Raw genomic sequence first — 18,280 nt, forward strand, 5'->3', positions numbered from 1 at the left:
CACATAGGCACAGCCCTGAGAGCCAGCTACACGACATTCATAATTAAAGAATTAAACTTTATTTTTCTGCTTAAATCTCACAGCCCTTGCCCATTAGCTCAGTTGGTTAGACCATGGTGCTAATAACACCAAGGTTGTGGGTTCAATCTCTCTATGGGCCCTTCACTTAAGGGTTGGACTCGATGATCCTTGTGGGTCCCTTCTAACTCAAGAGAATTTTGTGATGTCTGTCCAAATGATGTAAATATCTGACCTAGTGAACTGTTTTCAAAGTTCAGATGAAAGTGGCTAAGAAGTAACTCATCTCATACTTCAGTAAACGCCCAAAGATAGGTGATTTTTATGCCATGCATTACCCCAGTTTGGTTGCTCTCTCTGGATCAGACCACTGATTTTGACTGAGTGTGCAGACTTCAACATTTCTGACATGAAATCACCTAACACAGCACTGGTCTATTGTTTCTGGGAACAGTAAAAGCTGGAACACTGTCCATATTCCAGCAAAAAATAGAGTTTTTCACATTTCACTTTCAGGTAAAATGTTCATCTCCTAAAAAAACCTATTCACCATCCCTTCAAGTTCATAAATCAATTGCAGCACAGGTGGGCTAAACGACTTAAAGGAGATGGCTTTTCTGCTCTATCAGTGATGAAGAGACTGCGTTATCTGGGCCATTTACAGCAGACCAGGCAACTGCTCATTCTACATTCTACCTTCCTCAGCTCACCTGATGTTGTCATCAGTGCATCAGGCAACATCTGGGAAAATAAACTCACCTCATCTGTATTCCACCCATCACATACAGTACAGCCTTATCAGCTGTTCCTTCTGCTCTGGGACAGTGCAGATCACAATGGGTTTAATGCCTGTATTTCCCTGTGACTGAACTGACACGAGATTCCATGTTAAACAATGAAGGGTAGAAGCCAAGTGCCCAAGCTGCACATCTTGAATAGTTTGCTCTGGAGTTTCTTCACATGAGACTGAACTGAAAAAACCACAATATCCTGCAGCCTGATATTTGCAAGTCACAGCTGTAATGGATGAATGTTTCACAGGTAGTTTTTTTTCTTTCATTTAATGTTCAAAGAAGACAATTTTCAGTTATTTTGTGGGATGCATTGCTGTAACAAATATATCTACTGCATTAGGACCAAAGCTGACTAACATGACTAAAGTGATCATATAAAGCGAATTTACATTGCCAAGTAACTTTCCAGTTTGCAGTCATGGCCATATGCGGCCACGTAAATTTGGAAGAGTTATGTGTGGGCCATACTGAGCAGAGCAAGAATGAAGTATGCAGCTGTAGAACAGTTCAATTACTGGCACCATTATCAGCAGCCCACACTTCAAGGATGCTTATTGCTGATTACTAACTGCATGTAGCAAGTTTAGTTAACGGGACAGAGTTCACAATCTGAACAGCTTGTAAGTTGAGGGAGAGCTTTTAAGCACCCATCTATCTCCCTCGTGGTTATTGCCAAGGCAGTGAGGAGACAGGCCAAGTTATGCTGGGGAAGGTTACAAGCATCTTAGTAGAACTGGCTGTTAAAGTCATCAAACTAACTGGTTTAAAGAAATACATCCAGCAAGCTGCCATCTCAACTGTGCCAGCTCCTTTTCCTGGAAATGCTGTTATCTTGGCTCAGCTCCACAGTCAAGTATCCTCCTCTCCTGTCCCATCCCCTATCATGTGCCTCAAGCAAAAATACACCTTTCCCTGGCCATTCTTTCCTGTGCTCCATCCCTCTTCCAAGCAGGCTGCTGGTAGTTTGGCTGCTTCTAGGGAGAGAATGAATCTAGGCTCTTTGTGGTGCAACAGGAATGTGAACAGCTGTGTCACCTTGCAAAAGGAAAAATAAGTCCTCTCTAAATTTTAAAAGGACCATCTGGCATGCTTAATTCACAGCAGCAAAGTAGATATGTTGGTTTGCTGGCCTTAGAAATTCTGATATAATCTATGGTACCTTGTCTTCTCTTTCTTGCAATGAAGTGTCCGGTTTTCCTCTAAAACCTGAGAGAAAACAACAGCCACAGCCAAGCCTAATTTTCTATGCCTTCCTTCAGGACACTGATTGCTCAAACTCTAAGTTAACAGCATGTATTTTAAGAGCTGCAGGATATGTTAAGAAACATTGCCAAATACCAAATATTTTAGTCTCCAAATTCTGCCTTTTAAAAAATTAATATGCTAGTGGAAACTGTTGTCTGAATTCTAAATAGCTACTTGAAAATAAAAAAGCATCCATACTATTTATGGAGGATCTAATATTATGTGCTCCCTTCCAGTGTTTGAGCAGAACAGGAGCAGAAGCAGGACTCTTCCCAGGACTTAAGGGCTTATTCTGACATGTCAGCTCCTGCTGCATGAGAAGGAAGATGCTGGAAGCTCATACATACCCAGTGGGAAAAAAACAGACATGAAAAAACCAAACATGAAATGGAAAGTTTTCTGTAGCAGCCAAAATGTGCTCCAAAACAACTGAACATTGGTGAATGAAAGCTAAGAAGAAAGTTCTCATGCAATTGCTCAGTCTAAACCCTTTCACAAGTCAGGAATTGGTATTGATTACAGGTTTAAAAAAGAACTATGGAGGGTCATTTAACTGAAACATAGAGTATACTGTAACAGTGAATCCATAGATCACTTCGGAGAAAGACAGACTTTCTAGTAAACATTCAGCATCAGCTCTATGTTTTCTTAACACCAGGCAGCATAATATAGCTCCCAAGAGTGCAGGTGAAATACACGAACCCAAACCAATCATTAAATCCTCTCTAGGGGCTACACAGGAAACAAATGAGATGAGCTCCTACAGCTGCCTGTAAACAGCTCCTCTGTTGTCTTTGCTAAAACCCACAGAATGATCTGGATATGAGCCAGCATCATTCCTGGCTTTTAAAAACTCTGTTTATATTTGTAACTCCTTGCTCTCCTTTGGCAGTGTCTGTCACATTCCCCTATGCTCAGTACTATATACTGTGGTTTTTTGGCCACTGAAATCAGGGAAATTGCTTGGTATGCAGCATGATGAGCTCTGAACAAGAGTGGCAAACCTGGGAAGGCCTATTTATGCCTATTATACGTGCATCCAGTTAGAAAGTGCTCCTCAATCCAAAGCCTATGGGTTACATACTATAGATAGTCTAGTGTGGATTTAGGTCACCAGTCATACAAAAATTAAGGCTGAGTGAAGAGGGATGGAGAAAACAAGTTTGGTCTGTAGCCTCGTATCTGCTCAGTGCTTTGCCTATAAATCAGAAATTTCAGGATCACTGAAGTAAGCTCTCTTGGTTATTATTTACTTAACTAGATTGGACCATACCCAAATGACCAGAAGGAAAACACTAAGAGGTCTGTCTTCCCCAGCTGAGAGGCTAATTAAAAACCCTACAATTTGCAGAAAAGCACATACAAGATTTGTAAGAACAAACCTCCTCCTTGCTATGAAGCTGTAAAGAACAGAAGGAAGATCTCTGGCTAATTAGGTTAATATTGGCTTATGGCTTCATGTAGAAGAACCAATAAAAAATAAAACCAGAAACAAAGTATTTTTCTCAAGAATCACTTTTTTCCCTTTCCCATCTCTTTCTAAAGCTTTTTGTATTCAATATTTCACAACGTGGTGTGCTTTGAATTTACCCCTTAGTACTGCAATTTGCTACCTTTTGGTTTTTTCTTGTTTCAGGTGCTGTTCAGAACAGTCTGATAAGTCATACAAATTACTGCCACGAACTCCAAATGATGAAATCTGAATACTTCATTCTACCTCCACAGGTAAAAAAAATACAGCTCAAAATCAATGCTGTGGTTCCATGTTCTGAATTAAACTTTTTAACTATGAAAAGACAATTATTTTGAGTAAGTGATTTTTTTTCCCCCTTTGAACTCTTTTCATATTCATTCCTTTTGGAAGGGCATTCAGACAACAAAGGTAGCTATTGTACTACTGGTAGCTCATCACAGCATGCGTACTTAGGGTGTCACACACCTGTGCTTAAGGAATGCAGGGCAGTTGAGTGTTTCCAGAACAGATTTGGGCTTGATGAATAAGACACTTTAGATTCCACCATTGCTACTAGGAAGAAGTACCCTTAGAAAAACATAATGGGACCAGATGGACAGCCAGAATCCTCTTGAGAGCAGGTAAAATTCTAAGCTGCTAAACAACATATTCCATTAGCAGAGAAACGGTGCTGATTTTAGCCATTTAGCATCTTCTAGTTAGGTGCAATTGGGGCTACAATCATGTCAGTTAGAATCAATTGTCATCAGGGAGAGTATTTCAGGTAGTAGTTCCCCTGCAAGTCACCAGCCAAGGGAGATAAGTAACAAAGCATGACATCAAACCAGAAGTACACGACTGACACCTGTGTCTGTGTGTCTTTACCTTGAGCTCATCTGCATCATAGAAGTCTATGCGCACAGCAGGGACCATCCATGTCTGGAACAGAGTTGCCAGGATCTGTTTGGCAATTGCATCTGCAATGAGGTGGAAGTGGAGTGGGTTTCGCCTGATATGAGAAGGGAGAGAAACGCATTAGTTCAAAGGTTTCCAATTCCTGTTCTTAAAGGACAACATTAGAATTTACAAAGCTTTACCTAAGACATCAAGTTTTGAGTGTACAGCATGTCTGGTGGAGTCCTGCTCTGTAGCCAAAATACTGAGACACAATTTGAACACACATGACAATAGTAGAAATATTCAATCAGTTTCTGGGTGGTTATAAACATACAGACCCTTTGACTTCAGTGGAATGTGATTATTTGTAACAGCTGAGAGTCTTGTCCCTTGCACCAGCTCCTTAAAAAAAAGGCCAAGTTAATCTCCCTTTGGGGACCTGAGCTCTGGAAGTGATTGCTTTCAGTTTCTAGGTGAACCTGGTAATTTATCTTTGCGGTAAGAACAGTGTCTGTGGAGAAATGAGGGTGCAACGGAAGGTTAAAAAATAACCTTCTACAGTTCTTTTTGAATGAGGTTAAATTCTGGGACCCTTGAGTTTACATAGAACTTTTCTTCAAAGCAAACATGGGGAATCAACAGCTGTCCCATAGGAGCTCAAACCCAGATGTTTCAGGTGAGTGCCTTCTAGCCATTCACTGCCATAGTGAATAGAATGGAGACTGCAAATCTCACCAGATCCTTTTTCCTAAGAGCAGGAATGGTTACAGAAAGGCAAGAGGAAAGGAAACATTTTACTTCAAAACACCAGATCTGGATTCACCTCTGTAGTTACAGGACTTGGGCTAATTGAAAAGCTTCAAATAAGATGGGTAAAGCCAGTATCAGTAAAAGTGGCAAGCTCTGACAAACTGAATGGATTTTCTGTATTAATGTGAACTTGGACTTCATAAATACCTCATTTAATTCCCTTATTTTTGAGGCATAGTAAGCAACAAGATATGATCTTAACTTCTGATAGGAGGACAAAAACCTGCCAGTGGAAGTCAGTCAAAAATTGTAGTCTTCCATGTTTATCCCTAGCTCAGCAACTTTCCCTGTCAGCAGAGAAGGACAGACTTTGCAAAAGCCACTAGAAGACAAATGGTTTAGACTAGCATTGGCTCAACCTCTCTTTGATCCCTAGAGCAGAACAGTGGATTCTAATTTCTACGGAATGGGTGTACTTGCTAATTGGTATTTTTCATCTAACAAGAGAAGTATTTAGTTTCAGATGTTGATTAAAGCAGAAGATGACTGATGCTACTACATTCTTCGGTGTGAATGAGAAGTGAGGAAAACTATGTTAGTTCAGGCCAATATACCTCCATCACATTTTTGGGCTTAACCCAAAAAATGAAGGGTTTTTTTCCTCCATTTTCTACATTAATGAACAATGTGTGCCTTCCTCTTTAATGTTTCTCTTCTTGCTTTGATGAGTAATACTGCTTCCCACTGAACAAAGTCCACAGGAAAATGTAAAAATACATGTAATGGTTCACATTATTGTAACAGACCCCTCAGCAGAAAGAGGAGATTGTTGTGAGAAGCAATGTATGACTGGATTTTGCAGTGTCAGAAATACTGCACCTAAGATCCAACCCAGCCCCTGGGGTTGCCACTGAAGCTGCTGTACTGGCTTCAAGGACACTGTGGATCATGTTATGTGCTTACAGGAAAAGCAGGAAAGGTCTGGGTAGAGGCCTTAGATATGAGATAACCATGATGGCAGAATAAACCCACAGCTGATCTGCATTTAACAATATCCAAAACACTAAGCCACAACGTGCTTTTCAAAAGACAAAGGTCTTTCAATCTCCAGCTTGTCCTGGAGGGAGGAGGGGAGAGGGAAAGGCGTAAGCTGCCAGCTGCTGAGTGTCCCATTACCAAGCTAAAGGGAACACAGCAATTACATCTGCTTCACCAGCCCAGCAGGAGAGTAGAAGAGGACATCCTGGCTCATGCAGATTCCGCAGTAACCAGGCACCTTGCCAAGAAAAAATCAGGAAATAGCGGTGATCAGGAAATACATCTCATTAGCAGAGACAAGGCCAAGAGAAACAAAGTACAACACCAGTGGCTTTGGGTACAGGCAAAGCAGTATCTCAAGACAAATAGATGTTTAATGTCAACATACACATCCCACATAGGTCCCTCTGCTAAGCAGGGGCTGAGCCTGGATTCCGGTAGGACTATTTCCCAGCAGGTGCTCTTCAGTAATTTCCTTCCCTTTTTTATTCCAGGGTTATTTATCTTATATTCTAAAGTAGAATAAGAAGAGCAAAAAAACAGTTAAAAAAAAAGAAAGCTCAGTCTTCTTTGAAATGATCATTTAGTTAAATGGAATTGATATAAAATATTTCAAGATGAAACGCACTAGTTGAAAAGAAAAAATCTGACACAAAGACACTCAGATGTTCAGTAGCAGTTTATACTTATCTGAATGACCCAGAGTGTATGAAACTTAAATGGGAACAAGTGAGTGACATTTACTTTAGTTCATCTCCTACTGGGAGAAAGAAAAAAGGATAGCTGTACTCCCACACAGAAATCTCTTTCAAGTTGTTAGCCTCATGGTAAAGATTCAGCTGGAAGGAAAGTGTGTTTCAGAGGCAAAGCAGAAGATTATCACTTACAAAAATACATCCCCAAAACAGTATAGTGACCTGATGACATCTACAACTAAATGTGCATCAGCCACAGAAAATTTTACTCCAGACGAGATTTCAGTTCCGTGAAATGTGAGGTTTAGCACGGTGCTAGAAGCCAACAGTGCACAGACTCAAAGCTGGAAGACCTTCTGAAGGTAACTGTACTAGCATACACACAGATGCACAGATGACATCTTTCACCTCTTCTGCTGTCTGCAATATGCGAAGCCTAGAAGATATGGATTGCTTCAAAGTGTTTATGAAACAACTTTAGAAGCTTAAAGATCAACCAACATTCATTATAAAAGATGCAGAAGAGATTATGCAAGACAAGAAATCGTTCTCAAGAAATATGTGAAAGGGATGCCATAATTATCTGACAACATGATTGAATCACTGGCTCTAAGAATCAGGAGTGACAATCAGGATATTGTGAAGGATTCCACTGAAAGCTGAACTTCATTAAACTTGGACATTTTGCTCATTTTCCACTGGGCACATCAAGAGAAGTAAACAAACAGACATAGTAGAGGCTGGTTGTATCTTGTACAGATAGAAATCCCTACACTGTAACGGTGACAGTATATGCAACTATAGAACAACATGGGTCAATATATGGCAATTGTGATAAACTTCTCCCACAAAACCAACAGGTTTTGGAAAACTCCCAGTATTCATGTGAATTAGTCTGTTTGGAAATAAAGGTTTCTAGTGTCCCAGGTTTCAGAACCCTGAGCCCCAGTTTTCCAGATTCTTCGCTACAGAAGCAGCTATTGAAACAGCCATAGAATTTCTCCCAAGGTCCAGAAATACTTAATCTTATTTACTTCAATGATTTTGAACATTTTAATTTCTACCGACTACAACTTTTCAGTTTCTGCTACATGGAAAATGCTGATGCACTAATGTCTTAATGTGGTAAAATGTAGTTTCAAAATATGGCTATTTCCCATCAAGTGGAAACTTGAGGTTTTAAGTACTCTATTCAGAAAACTGCGTATCTTCATATACTAACTTATTTCCACTTATCTTAAGATCAGAACACTATCTGCCAAAGTAAACCATATGTAAAGAGCACACATTTATTTTCCTAAATTACTTTCCTCAAAAGTGAACAAAGGGAGATTCTAGACAAGATTTTCAAGCATGGATGCTTAAATACAGGCTCTCAGACCTAAATATAGGAGTTTGAATGAATGCCCTCATTTTCAGAACCGCTGAGGGCCTATAAAGTTAGTAGAATGAAAAGAAGTCAATAATTTTAAAAGTCAGGCCATGACTTTAGAAGTCTATTCCAAGGTACCCATTTCTCTACATTTTTTCTTATCATGATGTCTTATTCTTGCATTTCAAAACTTCTTATTCTTCATCAGATTTATGATCTGCTTGCTCAAGCATCTGTGACCCTTTCTTTTCGAATAGCCACGCCAGAGTTAAATACAAAAATCTACAATTGAAAAAGGGAGTAGTGAACCAAGACTCACTCCTCCCTTCTGTACTATTCCATAGCTCAATTGTTAGTAATTCAAAAGGCAGCTGCTTGGCTGCTTGGTTACACAGTTCTCTGTCTGCAACAGAGGAATTTTATTTTCTAAGAATATAAAAAGGTCAGTAGCCCAGGGGTTTATTTCCAAAACCTACAGTTTATTAAGGGAAGCACAACAAGGTAATACCTTTTATATCTGTAACAAATGGTTACAAGAACTTCAAACAGGAATTACAAAAGGCAGTTTGGGAAACTTTTTTTCCTAATGCCCATATGACAATCCTCCTCTCATATGCGAAAAATTTTAATGTGAAAATCTTCAAGGATTTTTATACCCCTTGACACCAAGTATTGATGCAAACACTCCTCAAACTATTGGAGAGATCTTAAATAGACACTTTCTGCATCACTCATGGATCTTCTTGCTTTGTGTTAACTTACAGAATTTCTTTGGGAAGTACTAAGAGATTTCATGGACAGATTTTTTTTAAACATTGCTTTCTCCATTATGCCACTATTGTTAGAGAAAACAAAAAGAAGTGTGTAGTATTGATGCATTTATATGGATCAGAGAAACCAGGTCATGCTTTATAGTTTTTGCCAGAATAATCTCCCACAAAACAGACTGACACATTAGAAAAGTTGGACACACTGAAAGAGGTTTTGAATTCTCAAATTAACTCCATTAAGGCAAAGTGGTCTCCATGGAATATAGCCATTAGATTATATAAGCTTTAATTACCAGCCAGTGTTGACTTGTGACTCTTACTTGGAAATTACATGTCATCCTTTTAATTTAATTTAGATTTTCATTTCTTTTGCCTTATTCTACTTGTTCTAAGAAAAAAAAAAAAAAAAAGAGTTCATTATTCATACAGCATTCTGTAACACAGCTTCATATCCTGTTCTTAAAATGCTCAGACATATGCTTAACTTTAAGGTTACAAGCAGCCTTCTTAAAGCAAAGAGGCAATTTAATAATAAAAAGCATTTGTCAAGTTGTCTGGCTTTTTTACATTCCTTACAAACTCCCACATTACTATGCCACTATTGTTGTAAAGTACAGCTAAAGAAGTAAATGCAATGACTCCTCTGAAAAAGAGGGACTGACATAGCAGAGGAAAAAAAAGGACACAAAAAACAACCCAGTATTTGCTGGCACAAAAAAGAAGTTAATTTTTTACAGATTGTCAGGCTAACCTAACTGCCAGAAATATGCTATAATTGTGTAATTTTGTATTTTTCTTAGTTTCCAAATGAAACATAGTGTTTAGCACGTCTTTGGAAAAGATAAGAGTATACTAAAAACCATTTTAGCTCTCACTCAAGATTTACCTGAGCAGAGAGAGAAACTATCTTTTCAATATGAAACTATAATTGTGGGTTGTTTCAGTGGCAATCTAAGGTTTACAATTTTCAGAAATGGAGTAAAACATTGAAAATCACCAATGTAACTTGGACCAATAGTTGCAAAAGATTCAAGGAAAGTTATCAGCCACAGGAAACTGCTTCAATTTTGAAAAAGAAATGCAGGTGCTTTTTAGCATACTACTACAAGCACTGTTTCCAAAAGCATTTGCACTTCATTCTGCCTTCAACCCACTATAATTAATTTTTAGTGTTTGGTCTTTTGGTTTGGAAAAAACTTAAGTTAGGCTGCTCTTAGGACACGGTGATATGAGATTGGCTTGCGCTAAACCAGCTCAGTGATAGTTCTTCTTCCCTGCAATGGCTTTATAAAATCCGTCATAATTGGGAGCTGGATGTGCAAGAAAGGAAAGCGGGAAAGTTGCAGAGTAGGACTAAGTATTCATTCTACAAGCCTCCCTCTGTGCAGCACTGCCAATGCATATTTATCAGACTGCAAACCCTGCACTATCCCAGCTCTGCTGAGTCTCCTCCTGAGAACAGACTGTCAGTTATGTCAAACTGGGTGTTAAAAGCTGCTGGATTTTGTGGCTGGAGCATACGTTTTTCAAAGACAAAACTGGAATCAAGCTCCTTTATCACTGGGAATGAAACACATTTCTGAACTATGGTGTTCTTATACGGAATCAATCACACTACCCTTTCCTCCCTTTTTCCCACTCTCTGGAATCTGAAGATAGGTATAGTTTCTCAAATGGTCTGCACAAGTAGCTTGCCTAAGTCTCATAATATATATGGTATGACTTGAATCTGAAACTTGATGGTTCTGGCCTGTGAAGAGCTGAAATGTTCAATATGCAGGATTTGCTGTACATTCATGCAAGAGAGAAGAGACAGCACACTCCATCTATAGAAAATCCTGTAGCTTTTATCCTTAATGACCCAGCACTCCTGCTGTTTTGTGTCTCTATCTAGCACTCTAGCTCAAAGTTGGGGGTATAACAAATATGTTAATGCTCCTTGGGATTAGACTGGCATGGCCTCCTTTTCTCAGAGCTTTTCTATTAGAGAAGTAGGGATTTCCTACACGAGTAGGGAATTTAGGTATGTAGTTTTGTATCAAAATGCATGCTAAAACATGCCTTAATTACTATCCTATATAGAAATGGTGAAAGAAGGACATGACATATCCACGAATTCCAGACAGGTTAATTGAAATCAGCGTCTTAAAACAAACACCAAGTGAAGTGCAGGAGGACAGGTGAGGACATTAAGCCTGGTTGCTTTGAGGGCTCAGTTGTTTAATCAGTAGATTGGATTCAGGGTGTGTTGAAGGAAAAACAAAATCTCTATGACAATATGTTTGGCAGCATATTTTTTCTGTTCTTGGAAAACTATATTTGAGATTGAATGTGGTGATCCTACAAATAAAGGACCAGTAGCCTAATTTAAGAGATTAGGACAGCAAACTTCTTGTTAAGCAAACTTCTCCACTGGAAGCATATGGTCCTTTCAAATGTCTGTTCTGCTTGGCTTATTGGACAATGCCAGCTAGGATGCACTCCCTGGTGCATATTATGGGTTAGGAGAAGAGACATCTCCATGCCTGTTTTCAGTGATGACCCTCAAGTCAGAGGTAAACTTGATGCTGACGTCAAGAAGCATTCACTACCTGAATCAACCACTTCCAACTCTCCCAACTCAATCCTCCTAATGCAGTATCATGACCTGTCTCCATCCTTGATTCCTACAATTAAATAGATCCTAGCAACTAAAAGAAGCCTTCTTTCCAATCATCACCATTCCTGAAGTGCATACTAATCTCCAAGACAACATTGTTTGCACATGGCAACCAATGCAAGGAAACTTAGTTCTAAATCAATATTCAGCAGAGTTCGTTGTTTATTTTTGCTTATTCTGCATCCTTCTACACAACTGCCATTCCAAAGATAAAGATCCAAGAAAGGAGTGCTACTGAAGCATGGCCACGTAGCCATAGCATCAAGAGATGCTTAAGAAGCCTGTGTTTTCTAGAAGATAAGAAAGAAATGTCTGTAAGAAGCTCTGTCTTTTTTTTGAGAATATCTTCTTTTTGTAGCCAACAATTTAATGCCTAGGGAGAAAAGCTAGCTCTAGGCAGGAATGGACTTAGATTTGTCTTTAAGTATGTTCTGAGCAAACAAGGGAGATAGGTTATCTTGAATGTACTAACGTTTCATTAGCATACTGGACTTTATCTTGACCACCTCTGCTGAACTCGACAAATCCTTTGAGATGAACAGTAGGTGCAGGCCAAACAACAAATATGTTCTTGACAGAGGCAGAATCCATCAGACTTAGAAATACCAATATTAATTACCTTTGTTTTGGTTTAATATTTTAATTAATTATTATTTAATAATTTAGTTATATGGCAGAATTGTTTATAAATTTGCTAATAATTCAGATGAGTGGCTTATGTAAAACAGGGACACTTCTTTAAGGAACAAAGAGAGAGGCTGTTTAAACCTTTGAGCTGTGAGATTCCTATTATTTGCAGAACATTTGGAAACAGAGAGATTAAAGTCTTCTCAAAATGGATGCAAGTATTAGGATAGAAAAACAGGGAGAAGCTAACCACTAGGATAACTTGTGTCACCACAAAAGTGCAATTTTCCATTAAATCCCTTAAAAACAATTAAAATGGACAAAACTTCCCCACATCCTTGCAATATAAAGTTTACACTGAATAATTCAAACTTCTTATCAGAAATAGATACAGTTTTACATTTAAAAGAAATTTAACATTCAGAAAAATTCTGCATGGAGAATGACATGGATTTTTACTGTTTTTTTGCTTTTATTATGTTTACTTTAGCATTGTTCTTCTGGTCCTACCCCTCATCTAACATGAACATGCTACCTCTCAAAAGACTTGCAAAGACTGTGTGTTGATAATGGAAGTTGCTCTCATATTTTGATTAAACAGTACTTACTGAGTCTTTTTTCATATTGGACAAGGTGAGTATTTACAGTATTTTATGAAGCTTACCAAAAATGATAAAATGGTGTACTAAAACCATTGTCAGGGAGTGGCTACTACAGCTTCCAGCAGGAGACTGGAGGCAAACATAAGGAGCAAAGTGTGGGACTGGAATGCCCCACTCATGCTAGATGCAAGAAGATACTACCACATGACATGAACAAGAGTCATTCACCCTTGCACAAAATTGTCTTTCAAATAAAGCAGCATATTGAAACTACCTCTTTAGCAAACTGTTTGTACTGTAAGCATATTTTATTAGTCTATTTGTCCTGAGTCAAACAGACTGATCACTTCTTTAATTTTAATCCACTTTCTGCAACATTATTGGAAAGCATCTCTGAGATTTCTAAACTGGACAAGGGATATACACATACACCCACACATAGCTTAATGTGAATTCTCTTTTTCTAGAGCTGCTGTCTATTAAGGGAATTGGTTATTTTGTTTTCATTGTACATTTATGCCTCTCAACTCTGGGAGCTAACAGTGCTAAAACCAGGTTGCAAAACCTTCTGAGGGGCTATAAGCAGCCATTCCAAAGCCAGAATAAATCATCTGAATTTAATGAAATAGTATACACTGACTATAACAGCAGGTTTACTTCAAAAACAAATGTCAAAATTGGAAGCTGGGATATTCAAGCAACCAGTGTGAACTTATCATCTACACCTGTGCTATAAACTGATACCAGAAATAGGATAAATTAATACAATGCTGTTATTATCAGTATTTTACAGCATTCAGGAGTGTTCAGATGCTTTACAGTGAAGACAGATACTGTCCCTATTCCCACAATGCAACAGGGGTAGCAGGTGGATCTCTGATCACTCTAATTCATTGTAGAAATCTTCACACAGTTGAATCTATTTGTGATGGTCATAAATTAAATGCTTCATTCCTTAAAAAGAAAAAGGAACCAGGGAAGAGAATCTGAGTTTCGTTTGAAGTAAGAGAGTAAACCTGGAAAAAGCTCACTTTGTCATAATCAGATACACAATATACAAGAAAAGAAAGCGACCTTTACCTGTGAAATAAGACAGACTTGACAAGTGTGACAACATCCCGACTGGCATTGTACCCTGCACAGACAATGGCAACGTGGATAGTCTGTGGGAGAAAAGGAACAAAAAGAACAAAAATTAAAGCCTGCTCCTGTGTTCGTCCCTCCTTAAGGAGAGCAAACACTGACACCGGTGTTGTTTAGTGCTGCAATTGTTAAGAGATTCGAGTGGGTGTTTTGCAGCTGTTTGCAGCCTGCTTGAGGCAGTTTGTTAAAAACATCTTAATTGAGTTATAGCACCATCATCATTCCAAAGTCATTACTATCCCTACATTACATCAGATGTTTGAACAGAACTGCATTTATTAGCTAAGACATACGTGTGCATGTAGGTACAGACACCCTCCCCAAGTAAGTGGCACACAAAATTCTGAGTATGCAAACATGCAGACATTTTTCATCTTCTGAACTAAAGTTTAACATTATGTCTGATAATTAAAAGCAGGTATGATCTCAGAAATTTTGTATTATTTCTGTCTTATGCACAGCCACTACAGAGATGGTCTGTGACAACTGGTTTGCCAGGGCTGGATGCATCCCAGTGATGTGATGGGAAACAGGCTGTGAAGGCAAGAGGCCACCTCTCTCTGCCTGTGACTACCAGTATGGGCTGTACTGGGCAGGGTTAATGTGAAGTTAAATGCAACCCCCACAAACACATTCTCTCGACCTCATGACACTGGTAAATTATCACTTACTCTGCGCCTTTTTACCTCCCTTTTAACATGAGTCAGAGATTTCCTCATCTCTTCAGGAGGAAAGGGAAAATTGAAAAGGCGCTACGAGTCATTATTTAGGCAGTAAGTACTAATCTGAAAAATGCTATTACGTTAACTCTGCTCTGCTTTTAAAATTAGCCATTTCTATTCCCCAGGGACAAAAAAAAAAAAAATCCTAGCAAGTTCTGACTCCAGGTTCTGTAATCTTCTGTTTCTTAGTGGTCACAAAAATGAAGCAGAGTTCACCATGCTGTCTGCACAAAGCTGCCATTGGGGACACAGCTGTGAAACTGCAGGGAAGCCTCATTTGGCTTCCATTTGAAGCTCGGTTAGCTGGTTTCTCACACACACGGCTCTCATTTTCCACAGAATGCCCACTATGCTGAGAACAAATGAGGAATTCTGCCTCCTCACATAGTCATAGATTCCCAAAGCCTGGCTTGTAACAGAAGCACACTTGCACAAGAAGTGGGATGTGCTGGGCACATCTGAAGAGTCCCCAGCCCCATCCATTAAGATCGCCAGGTACAGGGCACAATTTGAATCATAAAACTGCCAAGTGGCTGTGCCACTGCAGAACGTCCACATGAACATCACAGCTGCCTCCAGCCGTAGACTGCTTCACAAGCTCAGGCATATTTAAGATCTGATGTTTTAAGAGGACTTGAATTAATAAGAAAGCTATCTGTCCAGAGAGGTGTGAGAAAGAAAAGATATTGCAGTGCATTTTGGCAGCAGCTCTGTGAGGTATTAGCACTTTAAATTTATGTTAAAGTCAATGGGAGCTGAGCTCAACACTTAGCAAAAATTGTGTTTCTCTCTTGTGATAAGAGGGGAGAACAGAGGTTGCTTATTAATGACTTTTATTGCAGCAGGAATTTGCACTGTACTCATTGGCATGGGTTGCTGTGGGTGCACTGATTCCTGATCCTGCACATACTGCCTCCTCTCTGATTGTCACCTGGTCCTTAGAAGGCTTTTGGAAGACCTATGATGGTTCCCCTCAGTGCCAATTAAAATCAAATTAACTGAGAACAGTTTCACCCTTGCTTTAAACATTTCACCTGAAGGCACTAGACCAGAGAGAAACATTTTAGGGTTTTTCCCAGAACAGCACTGTCATATACTGTCAACATTGTTTTATACTACCTACACTTGCCAGAAAAGCTCGCCTCAAAGCCGCTCTCTCTACCTTCCAACTGCCCCCCAAATCAGAGTTTATTCTGTCAAGTGCCTGCCCACATCTGTTCTCCTTTTACTAAATCAGTTTGTTTCAGAATTGAAAGCATGCATTCCTCGCTGTCTTCTAGTAGCTGCTGTTGCCTTGGATGCTGCCTGAGCCAGGACACAGTGAGAGCAGGACTTGCTACTCTTCTGAATGTTCTTTTCCAGCTCAGAGACACAGGCATCCATGTACCTTCTGCTCAGCCTCTCTGTGGTGTTTGATATTACGTATCACTTCTACTCCTGCCTGCAATCAGTTAAACAAAAGAGCAATAATCTGCAAAGAGAACAGAAATCTAGACCTTTTCTTTCCAAGTTTTTGCCTGCAGCATGCTGCAAGACTCAGCCTATTCCTCTCCTTTCTCTGATTCACCTTCCTCTCTCTCATTGTTTAACTGTTAAAAAGTTAGTGGAAAAACAGATAAACCAAAATGAAGTAATCAACCTGAACTGTCTGCAGATGTTTGTATCCTAAGGGGAAAAATATTGTTTCCAGTTTTCTCCATGCTTGTTCCAAATGCATGTTTGGATTGAGAGCAGCTGGCTGTACCCAGATTCTGGCAAGATATGGCAATAATGGCTGGAAGAAGCACTTGATAGAACTTGCACCCTCCTGAGCATACTACTGTAAGCATCACCTCTCAGATTTTGAAAACTGTCACCTCTCTCAAACGCCTTTTTCCCATCTGCAGATGGCTGGAAGACGGTATCCCCCATCCCACCAGAACTGGCCACTGTGATTCACACAACCTCCTGACTCAGTGACTGCAGCTAACACCAAGGACTGAAGCCACATAACCAAAGAATGCTCCAACTTCCAAAACGAGAGTCAGCCTGCCTGTTTGGCTCATCATGTCCCTCCAAACTTCTCACACCAAGGCTCTGCATGCTACACTTGCCCCTTTACTGTTGGCATTTCATGATACTTTTAGATAATTCTAGTCACGCTCTAGCGTGCATATTCAGAAGTCACTGCAGGACCAAACTGACTGCATTCAAAGTGTCCATCCTCCTACAGTGCTTTCTTTAAACTGAGTGATGGACGTGTTCACCACTTGCTGCAAGAGTCTGGACTCAGGTCATTCACTGGAGGTGCTTTTGGATAACGTAACTCATTGCAGCAACAAATGAAATGACGATACACCTGCTTTCCAGAGTCAAGGAATTCTTCCTCTGTTTATACACAGAGATATGAACAGGTAATAAAAACACTGTGGAAGTTCATCACATCATTCTCCCTACAGGCTGAGGATCAAGGACACAAACTGAACTATTTTTAATTGTAAATAGTTTAGGAAGCACTCAGGCCTAGGTGCTTCAAGGCACTCAGGGAAGCTAAGCTTCTGTAGGAAAGGGAGTTTAAGTCATACTAGGTGCACGCTAACACAGTTCAGAAACCCTTACTTCAGCCACTACAGACCAGGACAAACTGTTTCTAAAAGCAGTATTTCATGTTCTGGGATGATATGAATGTGAAGAAAATATCCAAAACCACACAAAGAGCTGGGCATTAGATCCCATACCGATGAGGAATAAACAGTGCCTAGATGAGCATACGTAATAACTTTTCCTCCTTGGGCTACTTTTTGGAATCATGAAATAATGAGTTTTAAAAACCCGTATTAGTCCTTATAGCTAAAAATAATCTTTGGTAAGACATTTCATACTTCAATAAATTTCCAGTAGGCTTTCCACTGTAGATATTTAATCCATCATAAATAATCATTGAACGTGATTAAGAGATATTACAAGTATGTAACAAAATGTTTGTGTTTGTTTCCAGGTTTGTTTTTTTTTTCCAGTGGCAGACAACATCTGCTTCACATGTGTTACACTGCTGAAGTTGGTGAGGGCCTGTTCTAGATGGCTGTGGAGAACTACACACTTAACCCTATTGAACAACACTGTTGAGGAACAGTAACAATACAAATATGCCTCTAAAAATGCTTCAAATGCTAAGTATTTTGCTAAGCCACTAAATGCTACACTGCTAATTATCCATTTCCTAATGTATAATCTCTTTCAAAAATATTTATAAATGCACACTTAATTCAAGTAAATGCTCAGTTTATGGAGGCACAAGCTGGAAAGATACTGGGATAACACTGTAAGAAAGAGGCATATAATTTTGTTAGCTTTCACTGCCATTATACTCTCCTTCTGAAGCCTGTTGTTGGTGCTGACATTTGCATAAGGACTACGCTTACTTTTATTTCCAAGGTTTGTGTTAGAATTGTCTACCACTGGGAAGTCATGACAGGCATCTGCTCCCTCCCGGGAGAAGCCCCTTGTCTTGGGTGG

General features: G+C 39.4%; 1 protein-coding gene across 4 annotated transcripts in view; it reads right to left on the reverse strand.

The window, feature by feature from the left end:
* Positions 1–18,280, reverse strand: part of LARGE1 (LARGE xylosyl- and glucuronyltransferase 1) — a 272,337-nt gene that overhangs the window by 119,185 nt on the left and 134,872 nt on the right. For all 4 annotated transcript variants that reach the window (XM_048300960.1, XM_048300959.1, XM_048300962.1 and 1 more), the window contains 2 exons: positions 14,001–14,083; positions 4,396–4,519 (listed from right to left, as the gene is read on the reverse strand). In XM_048300960.1, the coding sequence (XP_048156917.1) occupies positions 4,396–4,519; positions 14,001–14,083 (207 nt within the window). The remainder of the gene's footprint in view (positions 1–4,395; positions 4,520–14,000; positions 14,084–18,280) is intronic.

The sequence above is a fragment of the Corvus hawaiiensis genome, chromosome 4 (assembly GCF_020740725.1).
Source record: "Corvus hawaiiensis isolate bCorHaw1 chromosome 4, bCorHaw1.pri.cur, whole genome shotgun sequence".
Classification (NCBI taxonomy): Eukaryota; Metazoa; Chordata; class Aves; order Passeriformes; family Corvidae; genus Corvus; species Corvus hawaiiensis.